Source organism: Serinus canaria, chromosome 5 (genome assembly GCF_022539315.1).
Source record: "Serinus canaria isolate serCan28SL12 chromosome 5, serCan2020, whole genome shotgun sequence".
NCBI lineage: Eukaryota > Metazoa > Chordata > Aves > Passeriformes > Fringillidae > Serinus > Serinus canaria.
Genome location: NC_066319.1, coordinates 57,711,522 through 57,738,893, shown reverse-complemented (window position 1 = coordinate 57,738,893; position 27,372 = coordinate 57,711,522). Strand labels below are relative to the sequence as shown.

The 27,372-nt window shown below is 44.2% G+C and overlaps 2 protein-coding genes and 1 non-coding gene across 3 annotated transcripts; 2 read left to right on the top strand and 1 right to left on the bottom strand.

Annotated features, from left to right (window-relative positions):
* The first annotated feature begins 3,595 nt into the window (after positions 1–3,595).
* On the top strand, positions 3,596–14,652 carry ACTR10 (actin related protein 10). Its single transcript, XM_050975708.1, has 13 exons — positions 3,596–3,770; positions 5,300–5,372; positions 5,912–5,994; positions 6,877–6,985; positions 8,724–8,831; positions 9,012–9,079; positions 9,376–9,455; positions 10,401–10,436; positions 11,707–11,786; positions 11,880–11,953; positions 12,767–12,848; positions 13,471–13,672; positions 14,188–14,652. Exons 1-13 carry the CDS (start codon positions 3,694–3,696, stop codon positions 14,367–14,369), a joined length of 1,254 nt encoding a protein of 417 aa, XP_050831665.1. The 5' UTR covers positions 3,596–3,693; the 3' UTR covers positions 14,370–14,652.
* Positions 14,653–17,124: 2,472 nt separating this feature from the next.
* TRNAK-CUU (transfer RNA lysine (anticodon CUU)) lies at positions 17,125–17,197 on the bottom strand. The gene has a single exon. It is a non-coding gene; the product is annotated as a tRNA-Lys (tRNA).
* Positions 17,198–17,281: 84 nt separating this feature from the next.
* PSMA3 (proteasome 20S subunit alpha 3) lies at positions 17,282–26,598 on the top strand. The gene is made up of 11 exons (XM_030240006.2): positions 17,282–17,354; positions 18,217–18,299; positions 18,850–18,973; positions 19,700–19,801; positions 19,896–19,969; positions 20,532–20,604; positions 21,555–21,620; positions 24,232–24,278; positions 25,770–25,837; positions 25,982–26,046; positions 26,411–26,598. Exons 1-11 carry the CDS (start codon positions 17,334–17,336, stop codon positions 26,453–26,455), a joined length of 768 nt encoding a protein of 255 aa, XP_030095866.1. The 5' UTR covers positions 17,282–17,333; the 3' UTR covers positions 26,456–26,598.
* Positions 26,599–27,372: the final 774 nt, after the last annotated feature.

Here is a 27,372-nt window from a genome sequence, read left to right as displayed (position 1 = left end):
CAACACTTCCCTGGGGAGATTATTCCAATGGCTGATTGTTCTCATTGCGAAAAATTTACCTTGTGTCTGAACAGAATCTCTCCAGGAGCACTTGGGAAATTCTGGGATTGTTTCCCTGACAGAAAAACCAAATACAGAAAAGTTTCTTGAGTATAATTCCCATCTCAGTTGGGTGTAAATACCACTGCCTGCATGTTCTTGGTGCACTGGGGAATTGCTCAAACATGGCAGAGTTAAGGTTCTGTTGTGGAAATGACATTTGAACATATTTTCATGCCTCGTTGTTTACATATCCTTTAAAGTTCAGCTACATTTCCATGTTCTGGAAGGCCATAAAATACTAACCATAAAAAATAATTTTAAAAGCCATTAAAAACATAAAACCACATGAAATCATAAGGCAAGTTGAAATCAGTGTCACAATGTTTAATCACTGCAGGGTTTTATTTGTTTATTTTTTCCTGTGTCAGCATCCTCCACTGCTGCCTTGGCAATGCTCCCTCCTCCTCCAGAATCCACTGGCTGTGTGCTGGTCCCATCACTGTTTCTGTGTCTCACATCACCACTACAGCCTTGTCCTTGCTCCTCAGTTTTCCTCTCCTAGGAGAGGATGGGAAGCTGCTGATGGGTTGTTTAAGAGTGCCTGGGCTCCTATGGAGCTGTGGGATGGTGCCTGAAGGAGAGATAGCAGGGATTTCTTGGGACTGTGATTTATTATGATCTCCTTGCTTTGAGAGGAGTCTCCCTGAGTTTGTCACTGAAAAGTTCCCCTTCTTCACACCCTTCCTGCATTCTCTTTGCACTGCCTGGATTCCTCATGTGTCCTCCAAGAGCCCTTCCAGGATGCCCCATCTGCTTCAGCTCCCCCAGTCCACACTTTTGCTCCACACACGCCAGGACCTTCTCTTCTCAGTGCTGCCTCTTGACCTTGCTTTGTCACCTTGGTGACTTTAGGGTGACCAGAAGGGGGGAACATGACAAGGCTGTGACAGGAGCAGCAGAGAAAGCGTTTGTGCAGAGCTGCTAGCCCATGGGCTAGTGAGGGGGCTGGCCCAGGCAACACAGCAGATGGTAGCAGTGACAGCTTTCAGCGTCTCACATCACTCCCTCTCATCACCCAACTCCCACACACCTCCACCTTCAGGGACTGCAAATAGGAAGTGTGGATGTGGGACACAGCAAAAAGCACAGCTCCACAAGCTGCTGCAGCAGCTCACAGGTCGGGGGGTTGGGTTTTCAGTGACAACAGAGCACAGCAGTGTCACCTCAGCCTTCCCTGAAATCCTCTGCCTTCATTAGCACCCTTCTGCTCCTCTGCACCAACCCTCAGGCTCTCAGCCTGGCCTGGCTGGCAATGAGCAATTGTCTAGATCCAACTCCCCAGTTAATTGCTTTTTCAATGCTTATTTTACTTCCCTGAAGAAGAAATGGGTCTCGTGCACTTGGCTGAAATAAATACCCAGGGTGTGAGCAGGGCCACAGTCACACTCCTGGACATCACAACTGCCTGAAGAGCAGCAGGTTTTACAGGGATGGTTATTGTGGGGAAGGGGAGGATTGGCAGGGGAGAGAAGATGATTGTTGGGATTGGGGCAAGCACTACCTTTGGAATCTCTTCCACAAGTGAACCCAAATTTGCATTACAATGACCAAAATCTGTTAGAAATTCCCTTTTCCCAGCCAGGGGATCCAGTAATGGAGAGACACATACCACACACAATATTCATCAGAACACCTTTTATTGATTAGGTTTCTTGTACTGTGAAAAATGCATATTTTATGATTGGCTTTTCGCAAATATTAAAATGAATATTAGATGTGTTGTGTTAGAAAGTGATGCTGTATTAATTTCCTTAAGTAGTGTGTTAAATATAGTTTTAGGTTATAACATAATGTTAAAATACAAACTGTGCTATGTAAAATACTTTTTTAAAAAGAGAGGAATGAGGTACTCTCATTGAGATAGCAGCCACAGGACACCTAAATCTTTCAGAAAAAGAGAATTTATTGCTCCATTTTCAGAAGGAATGAACTTCTTCCCGCCTTGCTCAGCCATGGAAATGCCGTCAGGATTCAGAGGAAGAAGCTGACACTGACCAGACAGAATCCTGTGTTTGAATGGAATTTATGCATCATGTATGAGATGTATGAATATACAACAGGCTGTTGCTTTTAAGGGTTAATCCTCTGTTAACGTGGGGCCTTTTTTGGGCTTATTTTGCCCAGAAAAGGTACCTGGACATCCATAACTCTTTGTTTTTATTGTCTCTCATATTGTCCTAATCCTAATTGTCCAAATTTTTACTACTCTAATTATATTATATTTTTATAACCATTTTATTACTATTAAACTTTTATAATTTTAAAAACAAGTGATTGGCATTTTTCACACTACTAAGCACAGCTGATCATCTGCCTCTGATCACCTGTCTCAGGCCACCCAGTCTTGAAAGCATGGACTCCTAGAAGGTCCTGAGCTGAAAGGGATCCACAAGGATCACTGTGCCCAACCCCTGGCCCTGCACAAGCTGTGACCACCATGGGGTTTATCATTTCTATCCTCACTGTATTTTGAGCTCCCATCTTCACTCCCAACCTCCACACTCCTGGAGCAGCAGAGCGATGTGGCTTTTTCAGTCCCTGAGTTGTTTTATTTCTGCTCAAGAGGGAGGATGCTGTACCCCTGAGGGTACTGTTTGTTTAACCTCGTAGAAATGGCTTTTTGCATGAAACGTGGCTGTTTTCTGTATCAGCCATGGCGTGGCAGCAGGAGCAGGGCAGGGCCCGTCCCTCTGTGCTAGCATTGCTGAGGGACCTCCAGACTTGGAGCAGTTTTGGGACACTCAGGACAAGGACATTCAGGGGCTGGAGCGTGTCTGGAGAAGGGAATGGAGCTGGGGAAGGGTTTGGGGCACCAGGAGAGGCTGAGGGATCTGGAAAGGGGCTCAGCCTGGAGAAAAGGAGGCTCAGCGGGGACCTTGTGGCTCTCTGCACGACTCCGGACAGGAGGGGACAGCCGGGGGGTCGGGCTGTGCTCCAGGGAACAGGGACAGGACAAGGGGAAATGGCCTCAAGCTGTCCCCTGGGCAGTTTAGGTTGAAAAATTGGTAAAAATTTCCTCACAGAAAAGGCTGTGCAGTCCCAGCACGGGCTGCCCAGGGAATTGATGGAGTCACCATCCCTGGACGAATTTAAAAGCCATATGGATGTGGCACTTGGGGACATAGTTTAATGGTGCAATGGATGGACTCGATGACCTTGGAGAGTTTTTCCAGCCTAAATGATTCTGTGATTTTCACGATTTTGCTCGTGCCGAAACAGCCCCAGCCGCTCTTCCCCCGCCGCCCTCACGCAGGGCCCGCCCCTTCGGCCCCTCACGGCCGCGCCGCGCGGCTCCCCGCGGCTGCCCAGGCTGCCGCCGGAGTGGAGCTGAGGGGAGGCCGCCCCGCCCCGCGCCCGCCGCCGGCACCGCGGCGCTCCCGGCCGCGCTGGAGCCCTGCAGGACGGGGCGGGAGCGGCGGTGCTGGCCCAGGGGAGGTGGCGAGGCGGCGGCGGGGCGGACAGGCGCCGCGGGCAGCCCGGCGCGCCGGGGAGCAGGAAGGGCCCGTGTAGTGGCGGCTGAGGGAGGCGGAACGGGAGGGAAACGGGGAAGGAACGGGTGAAGGAGGAGGGAGGAAGGGAGGCCGCGCCGCGATGCCGCTGTACGAAGGGCTCGGCAGCGGCGGGGAGAAAACCGCCGTGGTGATCGACCTGGGACAGGCCTTCACCAAGTGAGTGCCCCGCTCTGAGGTCGGGATTTGGGGGTGTCCGGTCTGGAGAAGGGAAAGGTGCAGGGAGACCTCAGAGCCTCTTTCAGTGCTTAAAGGGGTTCCAGAGCTGGAGAGGGATTTTTGACAATGGGCTGGAGTGACAGGACATGAGGGAATGGCTTCACACTGCCAGAGCACAGGCTTAGGTGGGATGTTGGGAAAGAATTCTTTGCTGTTAGGGTGTGAGGCCCTGGCACAGGGTGCCCAGAGAAGCTGTATCTGCCCCATCCCCTGGAAGTGTCCAGGACCGGGTTGGACAGGGCTTGGAGCAACCTGGGATAGTGGAAGGTGTCCCTGCTTGTGTCAGGGGGTGGAATGAGATGGTTTTTAAGTCCTCTTCCCATCCCAACCGTTATTCCAAGAATAATTATGTGAGGTTTCCCCCTTTCTGTCTTGATCTGTGTGGTGTGGAGCTGGTAATGAACAGCCTACATTTTTAATCTTGTGTTTTAGATTAATCTAAATAAGTAATCTAAATAAATCTAAATAATCTAAACCAAGATTTAGCTCGAGTGCTGAAGCAGGAATGCTCACTCTTTTTTTGGTATTTCACCTCGTGGGCCAAAAGCTTTGTTACCTTGGAATGGGAGGATTTAACAGAGCCTTCATAGATGGGGACAGGTGATTCCCATGGGTGGCTTTTTGTGGATTCACATTGACAGCTTTTCCCAAGTTCGTGGTGCTTGTGTGCTTTTATTTCTTGGGCGTGGTTTGTCCAATTAAACCCTCTTTTGGAAATACCTTTTCCCTGAATAGTGTGTTTTTAGGATCTGTTTCCAGCCTTCATTCTCACAGAAGTAACAGCAGGTGAATTGTATGAGAAATGTTTGTTCTGTTTCAAATAAGGCTGAAATGAGCTGAAAGTTCAAGGAAAACTGCCTGTTCACACTGGGACTGCACAAGCATCTGTTTGAGACAAAAGAAGAAAATTAAACTCTGAATTCAAGAAATTCAAAATTCTGTGTCAAGTTTCTTTTTTTTTTCTGAAATGATCCAACATGTTGACAGTTGCCAAATACCAGAAACAAGCATTAATTGACTTTTCGCATTAAAAGTGCTGCAAGTCCAGCAGCTTTACAGAAAACTGTGGTTTTCTTCTGAGATTTGTAGTTACTGGGAGTGACAGGGGTGAAACAAATATCAGGCACTGAGGCTGAAATAAACTTTGAATTAATTTTGATTTTAATTTCCTTTCTTTGGTCCATGGTTCTTGTGTATTTGAGGAAGATCAGGTGGGTTTCTGAAAAGTTTGGTTTGGGGTTGCTGCTGTTTTTATCCTTTTGATGAGAGAGTCAATAAAAAAGATACAAAACCTTTATCTTTTACTCCATCTTTAAATTTATCTCCAAGTGGCTGGATAGGAAAACTGTGTGCAAAACCCCTCTCTGCAGTAACAGAATTCCTTAATTCATTACTCTGGGATGGTCCCTAGGCCCAGGGGGTCAAGTGGTGACTTGGAATAATTTAATAAAATTAACATTTTCTTTCAGATGTGGGTTTGCAGGAGAAACAGGACCAAGATGCATCATCCCCAGTGAAATCAAGAAACCTGATATCTCAAAGGTGAACAAGCCATTTTTCAATGCCTGAATAAAATATTCTGAAATATTATTATATTTTTTATTATTTTAACTGCTGCTGTTAAAAACTGTGGATAGGTGCAGATAAGTGTGATGCCAGTACTCAGCCCCCATGGAGCTTGTGTTTTAGGGCATTATTGAGAAAGATTATTATTATTATTATTATTATTATTATTATTATTATTATTATTATTATTATTATTATTATTATTACAACTTTATGTAATAATTAGCATAATAATTATTTTCATTTAGTAGAGGTTGGAAAACTAATTCTAAGTTGCCTGTATGAAAAATTAGCATTAATTGTGGAATTTAGTTATAGAGTGGGTTTATGTGGTGTGTTAAGGACAAAGAGCAAATCAGGCAGGAGTGAATAATTATCTATAATGTCAGATTAAATATATATTATGTGTGTATCTTAAATATATGTTTATATATCATATGTGAACATACATACATATGTATAGAAATAATCACTGGCCAGCATTGGAGCTGACTGTGGATGTTTTCCCTTCCCAGCCTGTCAAGGTGGTTCAGTACAACATCAATACAGAGGAGCTGTATTCCTACCTGAAGGAATTTATCCACATGCTGTATTTCAGGTAAGAGACCTTCCAGGCCTTCCCTAAACACTTCCAGGACTGTGGGGGGATGGGCACTGCCTGGTTAGATAAGAAAACTGAGATAAGGCTTTGCAAGGGGCTGCCTGGCTGGGGTGGTGCTGAAATCCAGCTTCTCTTACAAAGAGCTCCTCTCCTGCAGCAGCAGTTGCTCTGTAAAAGCAGAAGGTGTTTATCAATTACCTTTCAGCTGAGGGATTTATCAAGGGCCTGGGAAGGGGAAGGCATTCCCTCAGGAGTTACATTGATTTTGGTAGGGCTGAAGCTCCTCTCAGTGCAGAACTCTCTCCACAGTGGTTTGGAAGGAGGAATCTTTACCTGTGGAATGTTTTTACCTCAGCAGTCCATCCCTTTATTCTGTTTTTGGTACCCTTAGTGAATAATGAAATTTGGCTTGGTCTTTTCTCTTTGCTTCCAATCCATATTTTTCCACAGTGAAAGCCATCACAGGGAAACCAGGATTTAATTTCTGTACCTCAGATCTACTGTGGGCTGGGTTGTTTTCTTCTCCTGTCCTGGACCACAACTTTGCAATTAAAATCAGGACAATTTCATCCTCTTCCACTGAAATCAGAGCATCTGAATATCAGAGTATCATCATTCTTACGTGCTTTATGACACTGGACAAGCCATTGATGGCTTATTTTTGTATTATTTTATATTGATTTAGAAATGTAGAATGAATTCCCTGAAAGCGTTGGGGTTTTTGGATTTGTGAAAATATTTGGGGTCTGCTGTAGCAAATGCTATCTAAATGCAAATCTTTAGGATTTTTGAGGAAAGTGGAATATGATTGTAGGATAGATTTCATAATATCTGCTTAAACTTCCCAGTTTTATTTTGCACATCTTTGTCATTTTTTAGGCATCTGCTGGTGAATCCCAGGGACCGGCGTGTTGTGATCATAGAGTCAGTTCTGTGCCCTTCACACTTCAGGGACACCCTCACCAGGGTCCTTTTCAAGCATTTTGAGGTGAGTGTTTGACAGAAATGTGTACATTAGCTCCACTTGCCAGGAAGAATTTTTCTTACAGTCAGTACGAGATGTGGGAAATAAAAATGGAACTAGTAACAAAAGAGTGAGAGGCATAAAGAAGAAAAGTCAGATGATGGTGTGAGGAAGTAGGGCATGGAAGTTGGATTAAAGACCAGTTTTGTTCCATTCTGACTCTTCATGAGGCCACAAAGCAACAGCAATTAAAAAGGCTCTGCAGGGTTTCCCTGGCTTGTAGATAATACAGCTTGCAGTGCACTGTCCCAGACAGATCCAATAATCCCCATTGAGCCCTGCCTGGAGCCAGGATTTATATTTAAACACTTCTTAGTGCCCTGTCAGCAAGTCTCCTGATTTCTGCCACAGTCAATATCTGCCTAGCACATGGCTGTGCTCATTTAGAGAAGAACTTCCCTGAAATCAAATACTGCTCTGCCTAATCAGTCTTTTTTGAAAAGTTGTGGGGAAAAAAGACCTGTGGCTACCCCATTCCTGGAAGTGTCCAAGGCCAGGCTGGATGGGGCTTGGAACAACCTGGGATAGTGGAAGGTGTCCCTGCCCATGGCAGGGGTGGAACTGGATGGTCCTTAAGGTTCCATCCCACCCAACCAGTTAGGGATTCTGTGAAAAGTCTGAACCTAATTCTTTCTCAGTTGTAACATGAAATGTTTTAGAAGGTGACTCCATGCTTCTTCAGTTCAAACAGAAGAAGTTTAAGGCTTTTCTATAAAAAGTAGTGAAACCAGTTTGACTGCAGTACTTCTTCACTGTCTTTCCACAGCACAGTTTACCAACTAAGCACAAACTTGTGCATAATTTTTTCTTACTATTGGTAAAATTTTCTGATGACTTCACCTTGCTGAAAGATTGGAGTTGGTTTTTTGAGGTTTTTTTCCTAATCCCTTTTGCAGCAATAAAATGTCTCAGCTAAAGCACATCCCATGCAAAATGTTTGTTGAAAATGGCTCATGTATTCAGTCATATTTTGATGGAGAGACTTTGTAACATGTTAAAAAGCCAGTTAATACTGATAGAAATTTAATTCTCTCTGGTTTCCATTCTTCTACTTGGTGCAAAGAATGGTTTATTAATACAGGGTCAATATTTTACCTTCTGGCTCTGGGTTTAGGGTCAGTGTGTTTCCTGTAAGTGCAGGATTTATTGGAATTTCTTATTTCACACTTCAAAGTGTTCTTTTAATGGAACTGTTGCTTTCTAGAAAACTTGATTTATGGAATCCTGGGAGAAGGAGGTAATTCTCATGTAATTTCAACTTGAGTTTCCACATTATTTTTGTGAGAATGTTTCAAACAGTCTTTTCTGTTTGGCTGCAGCAGTGTTTGCCACAAGGCACACTTTTATGGATTTTCTAGCTCTTTTATTCACAGCTTCAAGTTTTTACAGCTTTTGAAGTAGCTGTACTCCAGCTTCTTTCATTTTTTCAATAACAATAAGAAACTGGACCTGAGTTTTATAGCCAACACTTGCTTTTCTTACAAGCCCATTCTATCATCCATCATTACTGAAGTACCTGGTGTGCACCACAGAGAAGATGGACACACAATCTGGAATCCTGTTCTATTTGTTCATTAGATTAGTACTGGAATAATTCAAGATACAGTTGTTTGGGGTTTGCTTTTAAAATGCCATTCAGGGAAGGCATTAGTGCTTTGTTTCTTTTTTCCTCCTGCCAGCTTTTCTTTTGGTTTCTGTGTAGGTACCTTCTGTTTTGTTTGCTCCAAGTCACCTGATGTCTCTCCTGACCCTGGGGATCAACTCTGCCATGGTGCTGGACTGTGGATATGCAGAAAGCCTGGTGCTGCCTGTATCCTTTCATTTTCAGTGGGGCTGTCATGAAACATGAGAATTTTTTTACTAGAAATTAATTTTGGACAAAAGCAGTTAGAATGTGGCTGATGCAAGGGATTTTAGAAGGGAAAAGGAATTTAATTCCAGCAGACTAAAAACTAATGAAAAAGAGGAAAATTTCCTGAACTTCCTGTAGATCTATGAGGGAATTCCAATCCTGAGTTGCTGGGGTTCCCTTCCCCTGGGAGGAAAGGCCATCCACAAGTAAGTTCATAGTTACCCATTCCAGGTTACAAATGATTTATTTGTGAAAGTTTCTCTTTGACCATGAGCAAAAATTCCTTTTCTAAATCTTAACTTGCTGTAACATCATCCAATTTTTAGAGTTAAAACTGTGCAGCTGTTGCTGATGTGGTAAAAATTGTGGGAATGGGGTGTCCTTAGGTTTATATTTGGAAGGATGTAACTGCAAGGAATGAGTCCTGTCCCTGGGGTGTAATCCCAGAGAGCCAGGCTGGGTTCATGGATGTCTCTCCCCACCCTCCTGTGCCCTGTTTTAGGGAGCTGGAGTATCAGCTGCTGGAGCAGTGCACGGTGGACACAGGACTGGCTAAAGGACAGAGCCTTCCCTCCGTGATGGGTAAGGACTGGCATGGGGCATCTGTGCTCTGGGGACAGGGTGTTAATCCTAACAGAGGATAAAATGGGTTTAGGATTCACTGTGCCTCCTGTGGCCCTACTGCATGAACTCGTCCTTGGCCTGGATGAGGAGCAGGGAGGTCATTGTTCCCCTGTACTCAGCACTGCTGAAGCCACACCTGGAGCGCTGTTCCCAGCTCTGGGCCCTCCGTTTGGGAAGGACATTGGGACAGTGGAACATGTCCAGAGGAGACAGCAAAGCTGGTGAGGGACTGGGAACTCAAACCCTGTGAGGAATGACTGAGGGAGCTGGAGGGGGGCTCAGCCTGGAGAAAAGGAGACTCAGGGGTGCCCCCATCACTCTGCAGCTCCTGAAAGGTGCCTGTGCTCAGCTGGGGCTGGGCTCTGTCTCCAGCAGCACTGACACAACCAGAGCACACATCCTCAAGCTGCACCAAGGGAAATCCAGGTTGGATATCAGGAAAAAGTTTTTTACAGAAAGGGTGATAAAGTTCTGGAATGGCTGCCCAGGGAGGTGGTGGAGTCCCCATCCCTGGGTGTGTTTGACAAAGCCTGGATGTGGCACTGGGTGCCAGGGTTGAGTTGAGGTGTTGGGGCATGGGTTGGACTTGATGATCCTGAAGGTCTCTTCCAACCTTGTGATTCTGTAGTTTCACAAGTATATTATTTTTGTGATAGGCCTCTTCTCACAGCAGTTTGGAATAAAGGCTGAGATAAAAGTTCTGTAGTAATTTTTCAGTCTGTTTTGAGCAAAGACAAACATATTTCTGTTCTTAATATCTTTTCTGATTTGGAAATCTTTGAAAGCTGCTGTCAGAGTGGAAGTTTAATCTATTAAATGCAATTCAAACTTAGAACAAAAGGGTTTTTTTAAGTAGGAAGAGAATTTAAGAATGAAACTAAATTGGTTTTTTTTTTATTTCAGGCTCAGTCCCAGAAGACATAGTAGAGGATATAAAAGGTAAATTTGTTTGCTTTGTGAAACTCTAGTGTATGAAATTGTGCAGTAGATTGTGATAACAAGTGTGCAATATTTTACATTTAGGAATTTATTTCTCATCTCTGCTGTAGTTATTACCTCTTGGATGAACTTGTGTTGTTCTTCCTCTTTGAAAGCAAAACCAAAACCAGGTTTTGAATTCCTCTTTCACTTTAACCTCTGTGTTGTTGAGTTGCAACTTTTAGATGTATTTGGTAGGTGGGCACAGAAAGAGGGTTGCACTGTTGTGTAGTCTTGTTTATAGATGATCTAGAAAGGTTCAGTTTGCTTTAAAGTAAATTTTTCCAAAAAAAAAAAAAAGTATTTATAAAAGATGTTTTGGTGTGTTCAGGTAGGCAAGAGGAGACAAGAGCTACATTTACTACACCAGAAAAAGTAGAGTCTTTCTTTGGGCAGAACTTGGATGAATTCCTATGTGATTGTTACATGTGCAACAGATAGAAAAAGATGTGTTTTCCTAGAAAACAGTAACTAGTATGTATCTCTTGGGTCAAATTAGAAAGAAATCCATCAGTCAAATGCAAAATAAATGCAGCTGGTGCTTTGTGAAATGGAGGTTGCTTTTCTGATTCATGGACTTGCACACTTTTTCTGATGAGTTGTGTTTTCTATGCAGTCTTTTGGAACCAGAGACCCCACGCTAGGGATGAAATTTTTGTTGTCTGTGTGTTGAAGGATTGTTTCTTTGTGACAGCAGTTTATGGGGAAGATGTTCACCTGTGCCAAATACAAGTAATTAAGTGTATAATAACAGTAGCAGCTGGGATACAAATGAGGCTGTGCTCTGTCAGTGTTATCTGGAAGCAGAAAACTCTGGAATTCTCAGGGTGTAGAAGAGTTACAGTAAGGAATATGTTGCAAGGTAGGAGCTTGTTTAGGAAATGAGCAATGCCTCATTTGGAGCCATGGTGCAAAGCCTGCAGTGAAGGCAGGATACAACCCTGGCACCTTGAGGCACCATTAGGAGCATCCCTCTGACTTTAAATCTTGTGTGGTTTGGACAGGCAGGATTTCCAACATAATTTTAGTGTCAGCTTCGTTTAACTCGTGATCTAGAGAGCAGCTGAACTCTGCTGGAGAGGAGAGACTGCTTCTTTTTGCATTTATTTGATAATATCTTGGACCAGCAAGGGCCTGGAGTGTGTGTTCTTCTCTACATTAAGAAAATGACTGGTTTTGCTGGTGATGAAAGGGCCTCACTCTGCCCCTCTCTTCCTTCCCCTCTGCACAGTTCGCACTTGCTTTGTCAGTGATCTCCAGAGGGGGCTGAAAATCCAGGCAGCCAAGTTCAACATTGATGGCAGTGCTGAGGTGAGTGGAGGATGAAGCTCTTCCTGCTCTTCTGAGGTGGCTGCAGCCTTTTTGGGCTCTAAAATAATAATACAAGTTTGGTTTTGTTTCCAGCGTCCCTCACCGCCTCCAGATGTGGACTATCCCTTGGATGGAGAAAAGATTCTCCATGTAGTTGGCCCCATCAGGTGAGAAATTCCATGGCAGAGTATTTGTCATTACAAGGATATATTTCAACTCTAAAAGCACATAAATTTTCATAAAATTGGATTTTAATGAGACACTTGCATATGCTTTTAATGCCTCTGAAATGAAGGCTGTGTGCTGGGCACAGTGCAAGCCCATCATGGGAGGGGGTGGCTTCTGCAGAGCCCCAAGAGGAGGATGAGAGCAGAGATGTTGGAGGGGTGGGGGTAGAGAAATAAGTATCAAAGCCTGATAATAGGACAGGTTTAGTGATGTGAACAGGGCATTTGAACCTGGACAAAAGGAGGCTCAGAGGAAACCTCACTCTGCAACTCCTGCCAGGAAGATGCAGCCAGGTGTGGGTTGGGCTCTGCTCCCAGGGAGCAAGGGACAGAACAAAGGTAAAGAGCCTCAAGTTGACTTGGGGAGGTTTAGATGGGATGTTAGGGAGATTGTCTTCACTGAAAGGGCTGTAAAGCACTGGAATAGGCTGCCCAGAGAAGTGGTGGAGTCACCATCCCTGGAAGTGTTCAAAACACGTGTGCATGTTGCACCTGGGGACGTGGTTTAGTGGTGAACAAGGTGCTGATGCTGGGTTGAGGGCTGAATGTGATGATCCTAAAGGTCTTTTGCAAGGATTCCATGACTGCCCAAGGAGTCCATGATTGTCCCCTCCCTGCTGGCACTGCTGGGTGCGTGGGCTGTGTGACAGGGGTGACAATGTGTTGGCAGCAGAGGGCTGGAGTTATCTGCAGCTCAGCCCAGTGTGGTTGTGCTGCTCATTAACACTCACTCACTTCCTGTCTGTGCCACAGAGACTCCGTGGTGGAAATCCTCTTTGAACAGGATAATGAAGAGACATCTGTTGCCACTTTGATCTTGGATTCACTGGTTCAGGTATTTTTATATTAGAAACAGTTTAGGGAATGCTTCCAGCCTTAGACAACCTGCAGTTAAAAATGACTCAAGACTTTGAGTCCTGCAGGCTGCTGGTTTACCTGTGCTAGAAGAAAATTAATTTGGACATCTTTATTGCAGGCAGTATATTAAATTGATTGCAGATTTTTTTTTCTTGGCATATACAAATGCTTCACTTCTTATTATATTTAGGAAAAAATGCATTAGAAAACCACTATAAATGGAAATTTTCATTATGTGGTGGTATATATATGTTAATTAAAGTTGGCTCCCTGTAGCTGTTGATGCCATTTAAATAAGTTTGCTGAGATGCAATTTATTGGAGAGCCATGGACTTGGCTGATATGACAAACATTTCAATTAGAATTCTTTATGAAAACAAATTATTTAAGAAGTTCTGTGCCTGGAGCCTTCACCTCTGCACCTCAAGCCATTTCCCTTGCATTTCTCTTGTTATCTTGGTTATTTTCCAGCTAAATATGAGAAAACAGCCATTGGAGGGTACAGAAATAGACTGACTTTCTAAGAGACCTCTGAATGGCTTCAAGCTCAGGCAGTTTGATTTATTTGGGTTTTTTTTTTGTGTCCCTGTGTGCATTAGTGCCCCATAGACACCAGGAAGCAGCTGGCAGAGAACCTGGTGGTGATCGGGGGCACTGCAATGCTGCCGGGCTTCCTGCACAGGCTCATGGCTGAGATCAGACACCTGGTGGAGAAACCCAAGTACAAGGAAGCTCTTGCCACTAAAACCTTCAGGATCCACACTCCCCCTGCCAAATCCAACTGCGTGGCCTGGCTGGGAGGTAAGAATGGAAACAACTGGGAAGCAGGGGTGAAAAAAAAAAACCCTTCCAAATGGGGTTTGTGGTGAATAAAACCTTTTATTCTTAGGGTCAGCAAACCAGAACAGTTTCTGTGCACCAAATTCTGTGATGATTTTCTTCCCTGGTCAGCTGCTGTGGGCTGAATCTTCTCACAGCTGGTGTGAATTTGTGGTGCAAGTTTTTGGGGATAAAAATTGAACAAAATGGGGTTTGGTTGAAGTGCTTCAGATAAAACCTTTGTTGTAAGAAGTGGGTCAACCAGGCCAGGTTTGCTGTCAGCAGAGAGCAGATGATTCCTTGTTTTCAGTTACTTTCCAGGGATATAAATGGGAGTAGTTTGGAATTAGCTGGGCTATGGAGAAGGAAATCAGCAATATCCATTCATCCCTTTAAATTTAGGGGCAGAGCTGAAATATCCCAGTTGAGATTCTTGATAGGAAGCAGTAGATGGAGAAATTCTCCATGGAATTAATGCAGATTTTTTTCTTTGGCAGGAGCAATTTTTGGAGCTCTCCAGGACATCCTTGGGAGCCGCTCTGTGTCCAAGGAGTATTACAGCCAGACCGGCCGCATCCCCGACTGGTGCTGCCTCAACAACCCCCCTCTGGAAATGATGTTTGATGTGGGAAAAGCACCCCCACCACTGATGAAAAGAGCTTTTTCCACAGAAAAATAAGCACTTAAATTCCACACAAGGATTCTGCCTCATTTCAACTGCACCCACGTGCTTTGGGGTTTGGTTTTAGTTCATTAATTTGTGTGTAACACTATTAAACATGAACAGTGTGGGTGTTGTCAGTGTGTAGGCACTAACACTATTTAAAACCCTGTCCAGTTATAGTTTACAAACTTAACTCTGCTCTTTTGTCTTGTTTTGGAGAAATTCTGTCCCCTCACAAGGTGTTCCCTACTGATTTGTTTATTATTTATCTGTATAGTAAATGGCATTGCTGAGAGAATTTGGTTTAAGATGTTTTCATTTTAAGCATGTTGAGAAGAATGAACAGCACTAGGGAAACATCTATGGGAATTTTTAGTGCCAACTTCTGTATTAAAATATTCCGCCCTTGAGTCACATGTGAAGAAATGGTTTGGGGCTGTTTAGCAAAGGTAGTGGAACATTATTTCCCCTCTTGTAAGAGTTTTAGTAGAGAACTCTTCTGCCTGTAATCCTCTCATCATGCTGAGCTAAAACCTCTCCTTATGTCTCCTCCAAGAAAGATTTCAGCATTGTAAGATTATAAATTAATTATAAACAGGTTTGAGGTCAAACTTGACTCATTGGCTACATGGTGACTAAGGTGCAAATCCTACCCTGAGGAGCAATTTTTGTCTCAAATTTGGGATGATAAATATAACATTTTTTGGGGTGGTGAAGTCTTTTATTGGCACAAACATGCTTTTTGTGACAGATCTCCCCGTGCTGCCTGCTGCCCACCTGCTGTGTGCCTGAAGCACGACTCTGCAAGTCGAACAGATATTTAAAGAAATCCTCTTCTGGTGAACCCTAGCACAGGGAATGTGCTACAGCACTCCAGTGACTCCTGCATGGCTTTGTCAGTGTATTTTACCTTAACAGGTGCTGTTAGTTTTTATAGTTGTGGGATGAGGTTGGTGTTTCAGAGATCATCTCCTAGTGCTGTTCCAGGCTGGATAAACAGGATCTCATTGCCAGGCTCAGGTGTACAGAGCATGCAGCCTGGGCTGTGCTGTTTATTTTCAGTCACAGGCTGGGTAATTTGGGGTTCAGGTTTTATTTTACCCCAGTAAGAGCTGAACCACAGCTTCATGAGAGAGGAATTTGCCATCAGCACCAGTCTCATGGAGCTGGGAGCTCTTTCCCTTCTCAGTGGGAAGGAGTCAGGAGCTGGAACTCCTACAGAGCCTGTGGTGGTAGTGGTGCAATGATGTCATTTTCCTGAACTGCAGCAGACTGCAGCTGAGGAAATTCAGGATATTCTTAGCCCTTCCTTTTCAGGGGTATTTCTGTGCCGCTCTGCACACGTACCCTGGGACCTCTCCCAGCGTGTTCTGCCACCTCATCCTCCTTCTGCCCACTCAGATCTCCTCCTGTGGGGTTTCTGCATCACTGAACAGCCTCAGCTGTTCCTGTTTCACGTGGCAGGGACAGAATTCCTAACTCCCATTTACTGCTGGGTTAAGTGCAGAGTCCCAGGACCCGCTAAGGCAGATTTTTATTTCATTGAAGGAGTGAGAAAGACTCTTAATGGCGGGCTCTGGAAAGCCCTCAGAGATCACACCCCAATGTGTAGTTGTGTCCAAATGGCTGGGTTTTCACCCTGACTTGTAGTTCTGTCCCTGGCACAGCTGTGGGATCTATGGATCCTCCCAGCAGACAAATTGACAGTGCCTGCCTGATTTAGCAGGAAGGACAGTGACAGACACAAATCCCTGCAGTAACTAATGGGAGGATTTCCTTCTGAGGTTCCTCATTCTGGACTGGATGCCATTCCAGCAGCTTGGTGTTGGCCAATTGCAGACAGCTCCAGGTGAGTCCTGCTGACTGAAGGAGGATTTTGGAATATGCATTGTGGTCTGCATCAGCAGGAGCTGCTCCCTGGGGGAAGTGGCTTTATCTCATCCTCTCATCTCCCTTTTCATGAAATCAGATTGTCTTGAGTCAGAAGGGACCCCTGAGGCTCATGGAGTGGAACTCCCTGCTCCTGGCAGGACTGCATGAAGTAAATCCTATGGCTGAGAGCATTGTCCAGGTGCTCCTTGAGCTCTGGCTGGCTGTGAGCACTTCCCTGGAGATCCTGTTCAGTGATGGACCAACGCAAACCACAGAATCCCAGAATGGTTTGGGTTGGAAGTGACCTTAAACCTTACCCAGTTCCACCCCTGCCACGGACAGGGATACCTTCCACTATCCTAGAGTGCTCCAAGCCCCATCCAACCTGGCCTGGAACACTGCCAGGGATCCAGGGGCAGCCACAGCTTCTGTGGGCACCTTGTGCCAGGGCCTGCCCACACTCACAGGGGTGAATTTCCTGCTGTCCTGAACCCCCCAGATCCCCTCCAGTGGGGCTGCTCCAGCTGCTCTCCTGTAGTTCCTCTGTTAAACCAGGGTTGCCCCATCTTAGATGGAGAATCCCACCCTGGCTCTTGTTACATTTCCAGTTCCCTGCTTTATCCAGGTACCTCTGTAATTCCTCTCTGTCTGTGGGGGAGCCCAGAGCTCCTACTTGATTAACATCTGTTTCTTGCATTGTTTATTAAAAATAAAATGTCATGAGAGCCGGTGTTTAGTGGTCACTGCCCAGCTTCTCAAGGCTTCCACGTTGTTATGCACGTTATTCCTGCCTGCAGGTCACTTACAAAAACTGATTTTCCCACTGATTTACCGAGGCTCTATCCCTCAGGAATTGGCGTGTCCCACCTGGAACCCTTCGAGAAATTCAAAAGTAGTGCGCCCAACGTGGGGCTCGAACCCACGACCCTGGGATTAAGAGTCCCATGCTCTACCGACTGAGCTAGCCGGGCGCTGTGCGAAAAGTTTTCCATTACACGCAATTTAGTGTAGTACATAGTGACGTCATCCCGGGAGCGTGGCGCGGCGGCCAATGGGAGCGCGCGTTGCTGGGCGGTGGGCGCGGGACGGGCTGGGAGCGGCGCCGCCATGAGCTCCATCGGCACCGGGGTGAGTGCGGCGTGAGGGGCGGCAGCGCCGGCACCGCCACGGGCACAGCGCGGCCGCCCGGCCGCCCCCGCCGGCCCCCGCCCGACCCGCGGCCGCCCCGGGCCCGCGGCGAGCGCGGCGCGGCGGCTCCGGGGCGCTGCGGGCGGCTGAGTCACTGCGGCCCGGCAGGCCCGGGGAACCGGCGGCGGGGCGGGGCGGGCGCGGGGGCAAATACACTTCTTATACCTCTCTATATAGTATACATTGTGCATTTCAAACATATTCCTATGATCCATACGTTTAAATTAAGTGGGGGCTTTCAGGGAAGCAGGGGAGGGACTCTCGGTCGGGAGCTGCAGTGATATGGCAAAGAGCAGTGCGGGTACAGAGTGACACAGGGCAAAGTGAGGGTTGATTCTGGGGAGGAATTCAGCCCGTGAGGGTGTGGGGCCCTGGCACAGGGTGCCCGGAGCAGCTGGGGCTGCCCCTGGATCCCTGGCAGTGCCCCAGGCCAGGTGGATGGGCTCAGCAGCCTGGGATGGTGGAACGTGTCCCTACCATGGCAGGGGTGGAACTGGATGATCCTTCCAGCCCAAACCACTCTGGGATTCTATGAAATGTAAAGGCAGACAAAAGCTCCCAGAGGTTTGGAGTGTTGTGTAATGCTCAGTGATTTCACCTCCAGCACTGTGAAATAGCCTCTCCTGGCTTTTAGTCTCTCTTCTGTTTCTGTATCCTGTGTGAGAGGTCAGCTTGCTATGGGGACTTCACACCATCTCTAGCAGTGACAGTCTTGAATTTTTTAAATGAATAGGCTCGATCTGAAAAAATGTTGTGATACTATGTGGGTTTTTCTTCCTGAGAATTGTATCTTCTTCTTTAGTATGACCTGTCAGCTTCCACGTTTTCTCCAGATGGCAGAGTGTTCCAAGTGGAATATGCTATGAAAGCTGTGGAGAATAGCAGGTAAGATACAAATGTCTGCATCAAATATTTGCTCTTTTGGCCTCTTTTACAGCAGTGCTGTTGGATTAGAGAAACATGAGGGTAAAATTGTGGTGGTAAAATGAGTTCTGATCTAAAAGCCCATTTTAGGGATGTGGATTGAGGCATGCTCAGAACCTTCTTTGTAAATGTGTATCAGCTTCCTAGGGATTACTCCAGACATGGAGACATCCAAGTGCTGCTGAAGCTGCTCTGGGAGTGTCTCTGCTCCCTGGAGTGTGTGAAAGAATGTTGGGAACTGGAAATCCCAGCTGTGCTTTAGGGACAGCAGGATGGATTGGCAGGGTCACCCAGGGGTCTGTCTGCTCCAGATCAGAATTAGAAGCACAAAATCCCAGAATGATTTTTGGGTTAAAAAGGACCTTAAAGACCATTTTGCACCCCCTTGCTGTCTTCAGTGCTGGAGTTGTGACCAACCTACCTTGGGAGAAATCTTCTGTTTCTTCTGTCTTGGTAATTGTCTGTGAAGTATTTTACATTGTGAGAAACTGACATTTTTCTTGTCTTTCAGTACAGCAATTGGGATAAGGTGCAAAGATGGAGTTGTGTTTGGAGTAGAAAAATTAGTCCTGTCCAAGCTTTATGAAGAGGGCTCCAATAAACGCCTCTTCAATGTCGACAGACACGTTGGCATGGTAAGGTGCCACTTCACTTAGGCCTGCAGAAATTGTGAGGTGACCCCCCCCTGAAAAGGATAAATTTATCAATCAGAGAATCAAAAATAAGTAGATTAAGGAAGTAATGTTAATTTGTCTGTGTACAAAGTCAGAAATGCTAGTGTTTTTTACTGTTTTTTGTAATTTATTCTTTAAAACATACGTAAGTAAAATCCAAACCTAAAGTAGGAGATTGAGGCTGTTTTAAATTTTTAGGAATGCTTTTCCAGTTGTTCAAACTTGTATGTAAATATGAACACAAGTATTAAAATGGTACTTTTTTACACAGTTACCTAATAAGGTGTGTTTAGGGAAAACATGCTGCAAATGAGGTTTTCTTCTCAACAGTGTGGAAGTCACCTGAATTCCTAAAGCTTGGTGTATGGAGGACAGGCCTGTCCACAGCAGGTGTGAGAATGGTGTCAGGGAGTGGTTACAGTGTGAGAGAAGCCTGTGAATACAGGGGGTGTGCAGCATTGTTTGGGTTGGTGCAGTCATGGTCAGTCACGAGATGATAATTAACAAAGGGAACTTTGATTATTGACGTTCCTAGAGGAAAACCCTGTTAGTACACGATGGCATTGGCACGTTCAGAGGCTGGTGGCAGATGGGCAGTGTGGATTGCTCCATGGCAGGGGATGGCTGAGCCCCTGCAGGTGTGTGTGTGTGTGCTGGGTGTGAGCAGCTGTGCTGCTCTGCTTGCAGGCCGTGGCCGGGCTCCTGGCAGACGCGCGCTCCTTGGCAGACATCGCCCGTGAAGAGGCTTCCAACTTCAGGTCTAACTATGGCTATGACATCCCCCTGAAGGTAAGAGAGCAGCTCTCGGGGCTTTTGCCTTTTATTTTTGACATGAGAATGAAATTTTATTGCTTGTTTTATTTTTCCTGTTTTTTGCACGCAGCATCTCGCAGACAGAGTGGCCATGTACGTGCATGCCTACACCCTGTACAGTGCTGTCAGGCCTTTTGGCTGCAGGTGAGCCTTGCAGACACACTCTGTTTGTAAATATCTTTTGGTTCACACTTGCTGGAACTGCTTCAGTTGTCTGAGTTCTTTTTTGGAATTAGTAACCCACAGTTAATCTAAAGAATCCCTTCCCCTTTCTTTTTGTGTATGTCTAACACCAGGTGAGGAATTTATATTCCCATAAGGCTCTGCCAGCCTTCTACAGAGCTGGTTAATTTGCCCCGGGTTTTTAAAGTTTGAAGGTTTGTGCCATTCAGTCTGTGCTGGTGGTGAAAGCAGAACTTCCCTGTGCAGTCACCCTGCTTGCCCTGACACCCAAAGAGCAGGTTACAGCTCCTGTGTGGTTGTGGTGCAAAGGGGCTGATAAACAGAGATCTGCTGCCAGGTAACTGAGCAGTAAAAGGTTTCTGGCACTGCAGGTGCTGTTGTAAGGCAAATTGTTCAACAGAGTGTAGCAGGACAGGAGGAGTTCTGCTCCAGGAAGGGTGTAGGAAATCCAGGCTGGTGTAGTCTCTCTAGTTCTGTGTGTGTTGGTACAAGGAAAGGTTTTAATTTCTCTTTTCTCCTCCAGTTTCATGTTGGGGTCCTATGATAGTGATGATGGTGCACAGCTGTACATGATTGATCCATCAGGAGTTTCATACGTGAGTGTGTCAAAAATGTTTCCATCTTAGCATAAGTTCCTCTTTTAAAAGTTTCTAGTTGGGAAAATAGTAAGTGTTGGTGCAAAAGAGCTGCTGTTGTTTTCTCCTTTTGCCTGGGAAGATCTCTGCTGAATCAGTGCTGCTCTTTTGCTCCTGTTAAACAAACATTGTGTATTTCTTAGAAGTGCAGTCTGAGAAATGAGTTTAAAGCTTGTCTGTCAGAAATTGGGAGTTCATGCACGTGGCTGTGTCCAGTGAAAACTCCCATACACTGCTCCAAAAAGGCAAGAATTGTAGTGATACCCCATCTCTAAATACTTCAGCTAAGACAGGGCTGTTCCTCTGGCACTGCCTGCCAGCAGCAAACCAAATCAATCAATCAAAGTAGAATTGTTATTAATTGTTGTTAGGGCTGCATTTTCAGCTGTGTGTTACACACAGGTCAATGCACATTCATACTGCTGGATTTCTTAAAATTTTCTTGCAGTATATCCAGTACCATGGATGTTGAGAGAAATAGAAATGCTAAATTTTTGTGTTTACACTTCAAATACATTTGCACAGTAGGTGGGTTTAGCTTGGGATTTGCTTGGACCCTGTAGAACTTCTGTTGTTCATGTAGAACTTCTCTCTTCAAACTAATTCTAGTTTATTCTTCCATTTTTGTAATAGCAATTAAAAAAAATCTGTTACAACATTTTGATCTGATAAATTTCTGTCCAGGAATTATTGGACATTTTCTATCAATATTGGTGGTACTGATGTAGGAATTGGGCTCTATTCAGCAATTTGGGGATGTGCCCCAAGAGAGAACAATTCCAAGGTTTTTAGGCCTCTCAGTATGAGTAGGGTGGGGTTGTCATGTGCTAAGTGACAGCAAGAGGTGTAGAGGGTCTGGTATTTAATTACATTTACATATTGTTTGTTTCTTTTTTTTTTTTTTTTTTTAGGGTTATTGGGGTTGTGCCATTGGTAAAGCCAGGCAGGCTGCAAAAACAGAGATAGAAAAACTTCAGGTATGGTGTAACAGAGTTGAGCTGTCTCAAGACAGATATTCCTGGCTTATCATGTTACCTTTTGAGTGCCTGAAATACATAAAATGCAGGAGAAGTGGGTGAAATATTTCCTTGTAAATTTGCCAGTGAGCCAAGTGAGTGAATATAAAAATATAAATGTGCTTTTAATTCTGAATGAAAACCATAGGGCAGCATTGTGCAGGGTGCTGTATTTATCTTTTCCCAAAGGTTTTAGATGATTCTTTTTTTAACAAGTTCACAAAGGCTGCTCTTGCTAAGAACTGGTCTGTGGAGAGAAGACAGCCAAAAAGTATTGAAGTGTCCCTTCAGCTGACTGGAGTTAGAATCCTGAAAGATTTCCACCTTCCTCATGTGTTTTAATATCTGACACCCTTGGAGACAGCACAGAACCAAATCCTTCTCCTGATCTGTCTCATGTACTTATGTGAAACTCTGTTAAAAGTATATCTTATTTTGGTCTGCAGAAGGATGTCCCAGCTGTTCATGGAAAAGTTCAGAGTTTATGATTGTTATATTTTTAAGAATAGCCTATTTATGATGCTGTTGCACCATGATTGAAAAATTGCAGGAAATATGAGAATGTTCTAGACTTGATTCACTCAGTTTTGAATCTAATTCAGATGCTTGAATACCAAATTAAAGGTAAGAAGCCTGCATGATCATTAGATCTTTATACTGGAATTGTGGCACCTGGGAAATCATAATTTCAATTCCTGTGTGTGCACATTGGCAAAAGACAGTGCTGTGTTGGGTAACACACAGTTTACTCCAAATAGTTCATTTTCTGTGCAATGCTGAGATTTTCCAGAACTTCTGCAGTTACTGATGTGAGTTCCTGGAACCTGACAGGAGAGCTGTAAGTGCTCACCTGGAACAGAGGTGTGGCACAGGGCCCAGCTGAGGTGTTCATTATGGGGGGTCCCCAGTAATGAAGTGTGGGATCCTGCCACAGCTCTGTGGGGTCAGTCCAGCCCCACGTGCCCATAACTTTTGTTCACTGTGGGCTGGGCAGGTTTCCAGGTCACAGCTGATTTTTACAAGGTAAATTTGTCAAAGCTAAGATGGGAAAAGCCCAAATTACAAAAGGTTTTGTGGGGTGATCCAGCTGATGGTCAGCTAAGATTTGTTTGTTGGGAGAGATGAGTGCAGGTGGAAAGGGAGAGGCAAGCAGGGAGTCAGGACTTTAACCCTGCCTTGGGGGACTGCAGAGCAGCTCTGGTTGGGGAGGATACAGTGTGTGAAACTGCTGTAGCTGAGGGGCCAAGGAGAAAACCCTGCATTGATCACATCCTTTGCATTTTATGTCTGTAAACTCAGCTGTGGGAAAACTTGTAGTTGTGTGGAGACTGCTTTAATCTCTTCATCTCCTGCAGCTCTGACACTAATACAGGTTTTTGATATGTGGACATGATCATGATTAACTCCTGGGATAAAACTGTTCACATTGTTTGCTTTTGTTGTCTGCAGAATTAACATACCTGGGATGGGAAAAGGATAATGGCAGAAATTAAATTGACTTCAGTTTTCTTTTTTGTAAATATGCATGACAGTAGTAGAGCTTTAGGGTTTCCTGTTTGACTGCTAACTTCATATGCATGAATACACATCATCATTTAAATGTTTGTGTGACACAAGTTACATTTCTGTTCTGGACTGAGTGTCACAAAGGCAGTGAGTCTCTGTTCAAGGAACCTCTTCAGATGGGATTGTGATGGCACATTTGTCTAGCCAGGCATGGGCATTTCTTCTGTTCTTTCTGTTGCTTCACCCCAGAAAGGGCTGTGACATTCCACATGAACTCTTGTCATCTTAATCCCTTCACCAGTGCCTTACAACCACCTGCCACACAAAGAGTTTGAAAATGTTTTGGGGGAATTGGAAGAGATGATAAACTGCATTAATGAAATATAGGAAAATATATTACTGCTTCACAGGCCAGAAAAGTTGATCTATAAAACACAAGTTTATTATTTTCTGGAAATTTGTACCAGCCTTTTTTCTGATTAACTGTGAAGCTGCCAAAAGACTGTGATATAACTGAGAAAATGTGAAATGAGATGCTCATGCCTTGCTCAGGCAGGCAGTTGGTTGTTAAACAATATTCTACTCTTGGGGCATTACTTAAAGCCCAAAATTGCTTGCATAAAATGTTGGTAAGACTAAAAGTATTCCTAAGCTGCCTAGAAGGAATACCAATATTCCATGTGACTATATGGTGCCTCTCCCATGTGGTTATTTTATATCAGTTGAGCATAAAGCATCTAGGAACAAGTCAAGCTTTTAGGATGCCAGCAACAGCAGTGTAGCTTCTAAGATTTCAGCTGATGAGTGCTTTAAACTGGGGAATTTCCAAGTAGTATTTTTTTCCTAGAATCTTTCAGTTGTAAGATTCTTCCCTGGAAGAATGACTTGCATAGAGCAGGCTGGAAAATGCATTGTAGAGAAGAAATGTGCTTCCGGCCTTTTCTGTTCCTTTGACTACTGAACATGAAGCTCATCAGGCACATGCACAGCCTCTCCTGTTCTGACCCTGTTGAAGATTTACATTCTCTTAATAGAAATCTTCTATCTGTATGTCTCTTGCCTACAGATGAAGGAAATGACCTGTCGTGATGTTGTTAAAGAAGTTGCAAAAATGTAAGTCTGCAACCTGTTTTTCCAACTTGACAAAAATCCTGCCTGGTGAGCTTGCTTTGGTTTCACACTGAGGCTGTTCCTTTTAAATTGGGTGTTGTGTGTTAAACTGTCTGACTCTAATCCCTGGTTTTAAAATATTTAAAGCAGGTGACAGATGAAGGGAAGCTTCTTGGCGTGCTGCTTCTGAAGTAGGAGTTGTTTGAACAATGACCTGATGCTTCAGAGAGAAGCTGCCCACAAATGATGCTGAGATTTTGGACCCAGCCTAAAAAAAAAAAAAAAAAACCCTCAAATTCTTGGGAAAGAAGCAAAATAGAACTTCTTTAAAGGAATATATTGAGAATAGCTGTATTATTAGACATTTTAAAATAATTCATAATGAAATTCTTCTAGTTCTGCTTCAGCTCAAACTCAGCAGCAGCTCTAGACAGGGCTCTGTTTCTCAGCTCAAATTCAGCTCCTCAGTAGCACTGAGCAAATAGCAAAAATTTTAATAACTTTTAAACCTAAAATAGTAGGCACAGTCCAGAGCAGTGATTTCTTCAGGAGCTTGTGAAGGTGTACACTTTGTTGCAGAAGGCTTGTAACCAGCTGTAACATGAGAAAGGCCTAGAGATCACTTTAGCTAGCAGACAGGAGGGTCTATAAGCATAGAGGGGCATTTTCCTGGACACCAATGTTCACTTCAGTCTCTATATATTTCACTGGAAGTGCTGCTGAAGGTGTCCTGCCTTCCTCCACCATCTCCAAGGTTTCCATGTTGGGTAGGAATTGCTGGTATCTTTCAACTTCTGACTTACTAGTGCTTTCTGAAGCAAACTAAGAAATACAAAATACAGGCTTCTTAAACAGTGAAGCCACAGGTTATTGTGAGTTCTGCTTGGAGTGTCTCAGCACAGGATTGCTCCAGTTTGTTTGTGTGCTCTGCCATAGGACGAATTAAATCAGTGTTAACATTTCTATCCCACAGGCTAAGCAGTGATTTTACTGCTCTGGGTGGTACTGTGTATGCTGTGATACCATTTGGAGTTTAAATTCCCATTTCCATGTTTGCCATAAACACCACATTGGAAATCTTCTGTACAGACTTCTGATTAGACACAAGATACTGTGTCTGATTTGGGACTTAGTGTTCGGTGTAAACTGCAGTAAGATTTACAGGGGAAATGCAGGACAATCCAAGCTGTTTTATAACTGGTCTAGCAGAAGCAGGCAGTGATGATGCAGCCTTGGTCCTGCAGTATCTAAATCTTAATGTTTGTTCCAGTTAGGGCAACTTGAACATCTCATCTTGCTGTAATGATTTAAGGTGTTGTTAGATTAGCAGTTAAGCCTGGAAAATTCTGTGATGGTGTTTGGTGGGGAGAAGACACAGGGAGAGCTTCTATTAATCATGAGAATACTTTAACAGAAGAAATCTGTGACAGGAACAAAGTATATTTAGCCTTTTGGTCAGTCTGTTCTAATCTGTTCTTTGTCTGTTCCTTTCAGAATCTACATAGTTCACGATGAAGTAAAGGATAAAGCTTTTGAGCTGGAACTCAGCTGGGTTGGAGAAAGTAATTCATTTCTGTAATTTCTATAAACACTCCAGAAAATTTATAACTTTTTGTAACTAAAGCAAAAACATTGCTTCTTAAATTCACTCTGCATGTCAGATCCTTGTGTGAATTGTAATTAAGACATACTCTTTTTATTGGCAGTAACCAATGGAAAACATGAAATTGTTCCCAAAGACATCAGAGAAGAAGCAGAAAAATATGCCAAGGTAAGTTATGACTTCGGTGTTGTTGCAGTGCCTCACTTGACAAACTGCTGAGCTGCCTGGAAAATGTATCATCCTACCACACACCCCCTCAGTGTGAGCTGGGGTTACTAGGAAGGGACAGTAGGGAAGGCTACAGTGTAACCCAGGCATAGTTCTGCTCTCTGAAACTGTTAATTCACTGCCTGCCACAAGTGGGGTCTTTCTCCTTCAAAAGTCAATGTACTGATGGGAACTGTCCTGCTGACTACAAGGGTTTGGACACTGTGAGAGGGGTGTGAAGCTGCAGCAAACCTCATTTTGTTTATTGCAGGCTGAATTATAAAACAACTGTTAGACTATAATTATACTTTCTTTTTTTAAACAGGAATCTTTGAAAGAGGAAGATGAGTCAGATGATGACAATATGTAACACATTGTTACTCCAAAACAAGTCAACTTTTCTTATCTTAGACCAGGTTTGTTTATAATGCATTATGCATGGGATGCTGTTGTGTTCTTGTTGGAAGAAACCAACTGACCAACTTGCACTAATAAATTTTCCATTTTACTGTCTGTTAGCTTTTATTTCAAAATGTATAGGCCAGCAACTGTATCTAAGGAGACATTAAAAAGGAAAGAAAGACATCAGGCTGCTGTAGCTTCCTAAAGCACTCCATTTGAGCTAGGCTATGCACAGAAAAACAATCTGTTTATACACTAGACAGGTCTCTTGTTAATGCTGCATAGTTTAATATTAAAAATGATCACTCTCTTCTTCCTTGATTAACCAGTAGCACAATCTGCAGTTTGTTGACAGCCAGTCTGTGAGTGCTCTTGGCAGAAGAGATGAGAACATGGCAGCTCCAGCAGGTTGCAATTTAAGGTGATGTGCACAGCTGACAACTCCTAAGAGCCTGTGTAACAACCAGGAGTGCAGCTAAAGAAATGTTAATCTGAAGTACTCAGCCTAGGCTTAGTGGAGGAGTAGGAGGAATTAAAAACTAATTCAATTTAAAACAGTGCTTGTGTTAAGTTCTAAAGCTGTGAGATCTATTAAGCAATGTAATTGGAATTAATGCTTGAAGAGCCAAACTATTTTTAAACTCTTTTATTCAGCTGTAGTTAATCTTAACACATTTCTGAATCAGCTTCATCAATTGTTGACCTTTCCAGAAGAGAAAAACAAGCTTTGCTGCTGTCATTCCCCACTTCCTAGGAAAACAGACTCCCTATTCTAGGCACTTCAAAGTTTTAAAACAGCAGGTTGGATGGGGCTGGGAGCAGCCTGGTCTGGCGGAAGGTGACCCTGCCCATGGCAAGGGAGAGCAGTGAGATGATCTTTCAGGT

Coding starts and splice junctions, on each gene's coding strand:
- ACTR10 (XM_050975708.1), top strand. CDS start 3,694: ATGCCGCTGTACGAAGGGCTCGGCAGCGGCGGGGAGAAAACCGCCGTG. Junction 10,437..11,706: donor CATAGTAGAGGATATAAAAG/GTAAATTTGTTT, acceptor CCCTCTGCACAG/TTCGCACTTGCTTTGTCAGT. Junction 12,849..13,470: donor TCTTGGATTCACTGGTTCAG/GTATTTTTATAT, acceptor TGTGTGCATTAG/TGCCCCATAGACACCAGGAA.
- PSMA3 (XM_030240006.2), top strand. CDS start 17,334: ATGAGCTCCATCGGCACCGGG. Junction 19,970..20,531: donor GTCAGGCCTTTTGGCTGCAG/GTGAGCCTTGCA, acceptor TTTCTCCTCCAG/TTTCATGTTGGGGTCCTATG. Junction 26,047..26,410: donor AAGCAGAAAAATATGCCAAG/GTAAGTTATGAC, acceptor TTTTTTAAACAG/GAATCTTTGAAAGAGGAAGA.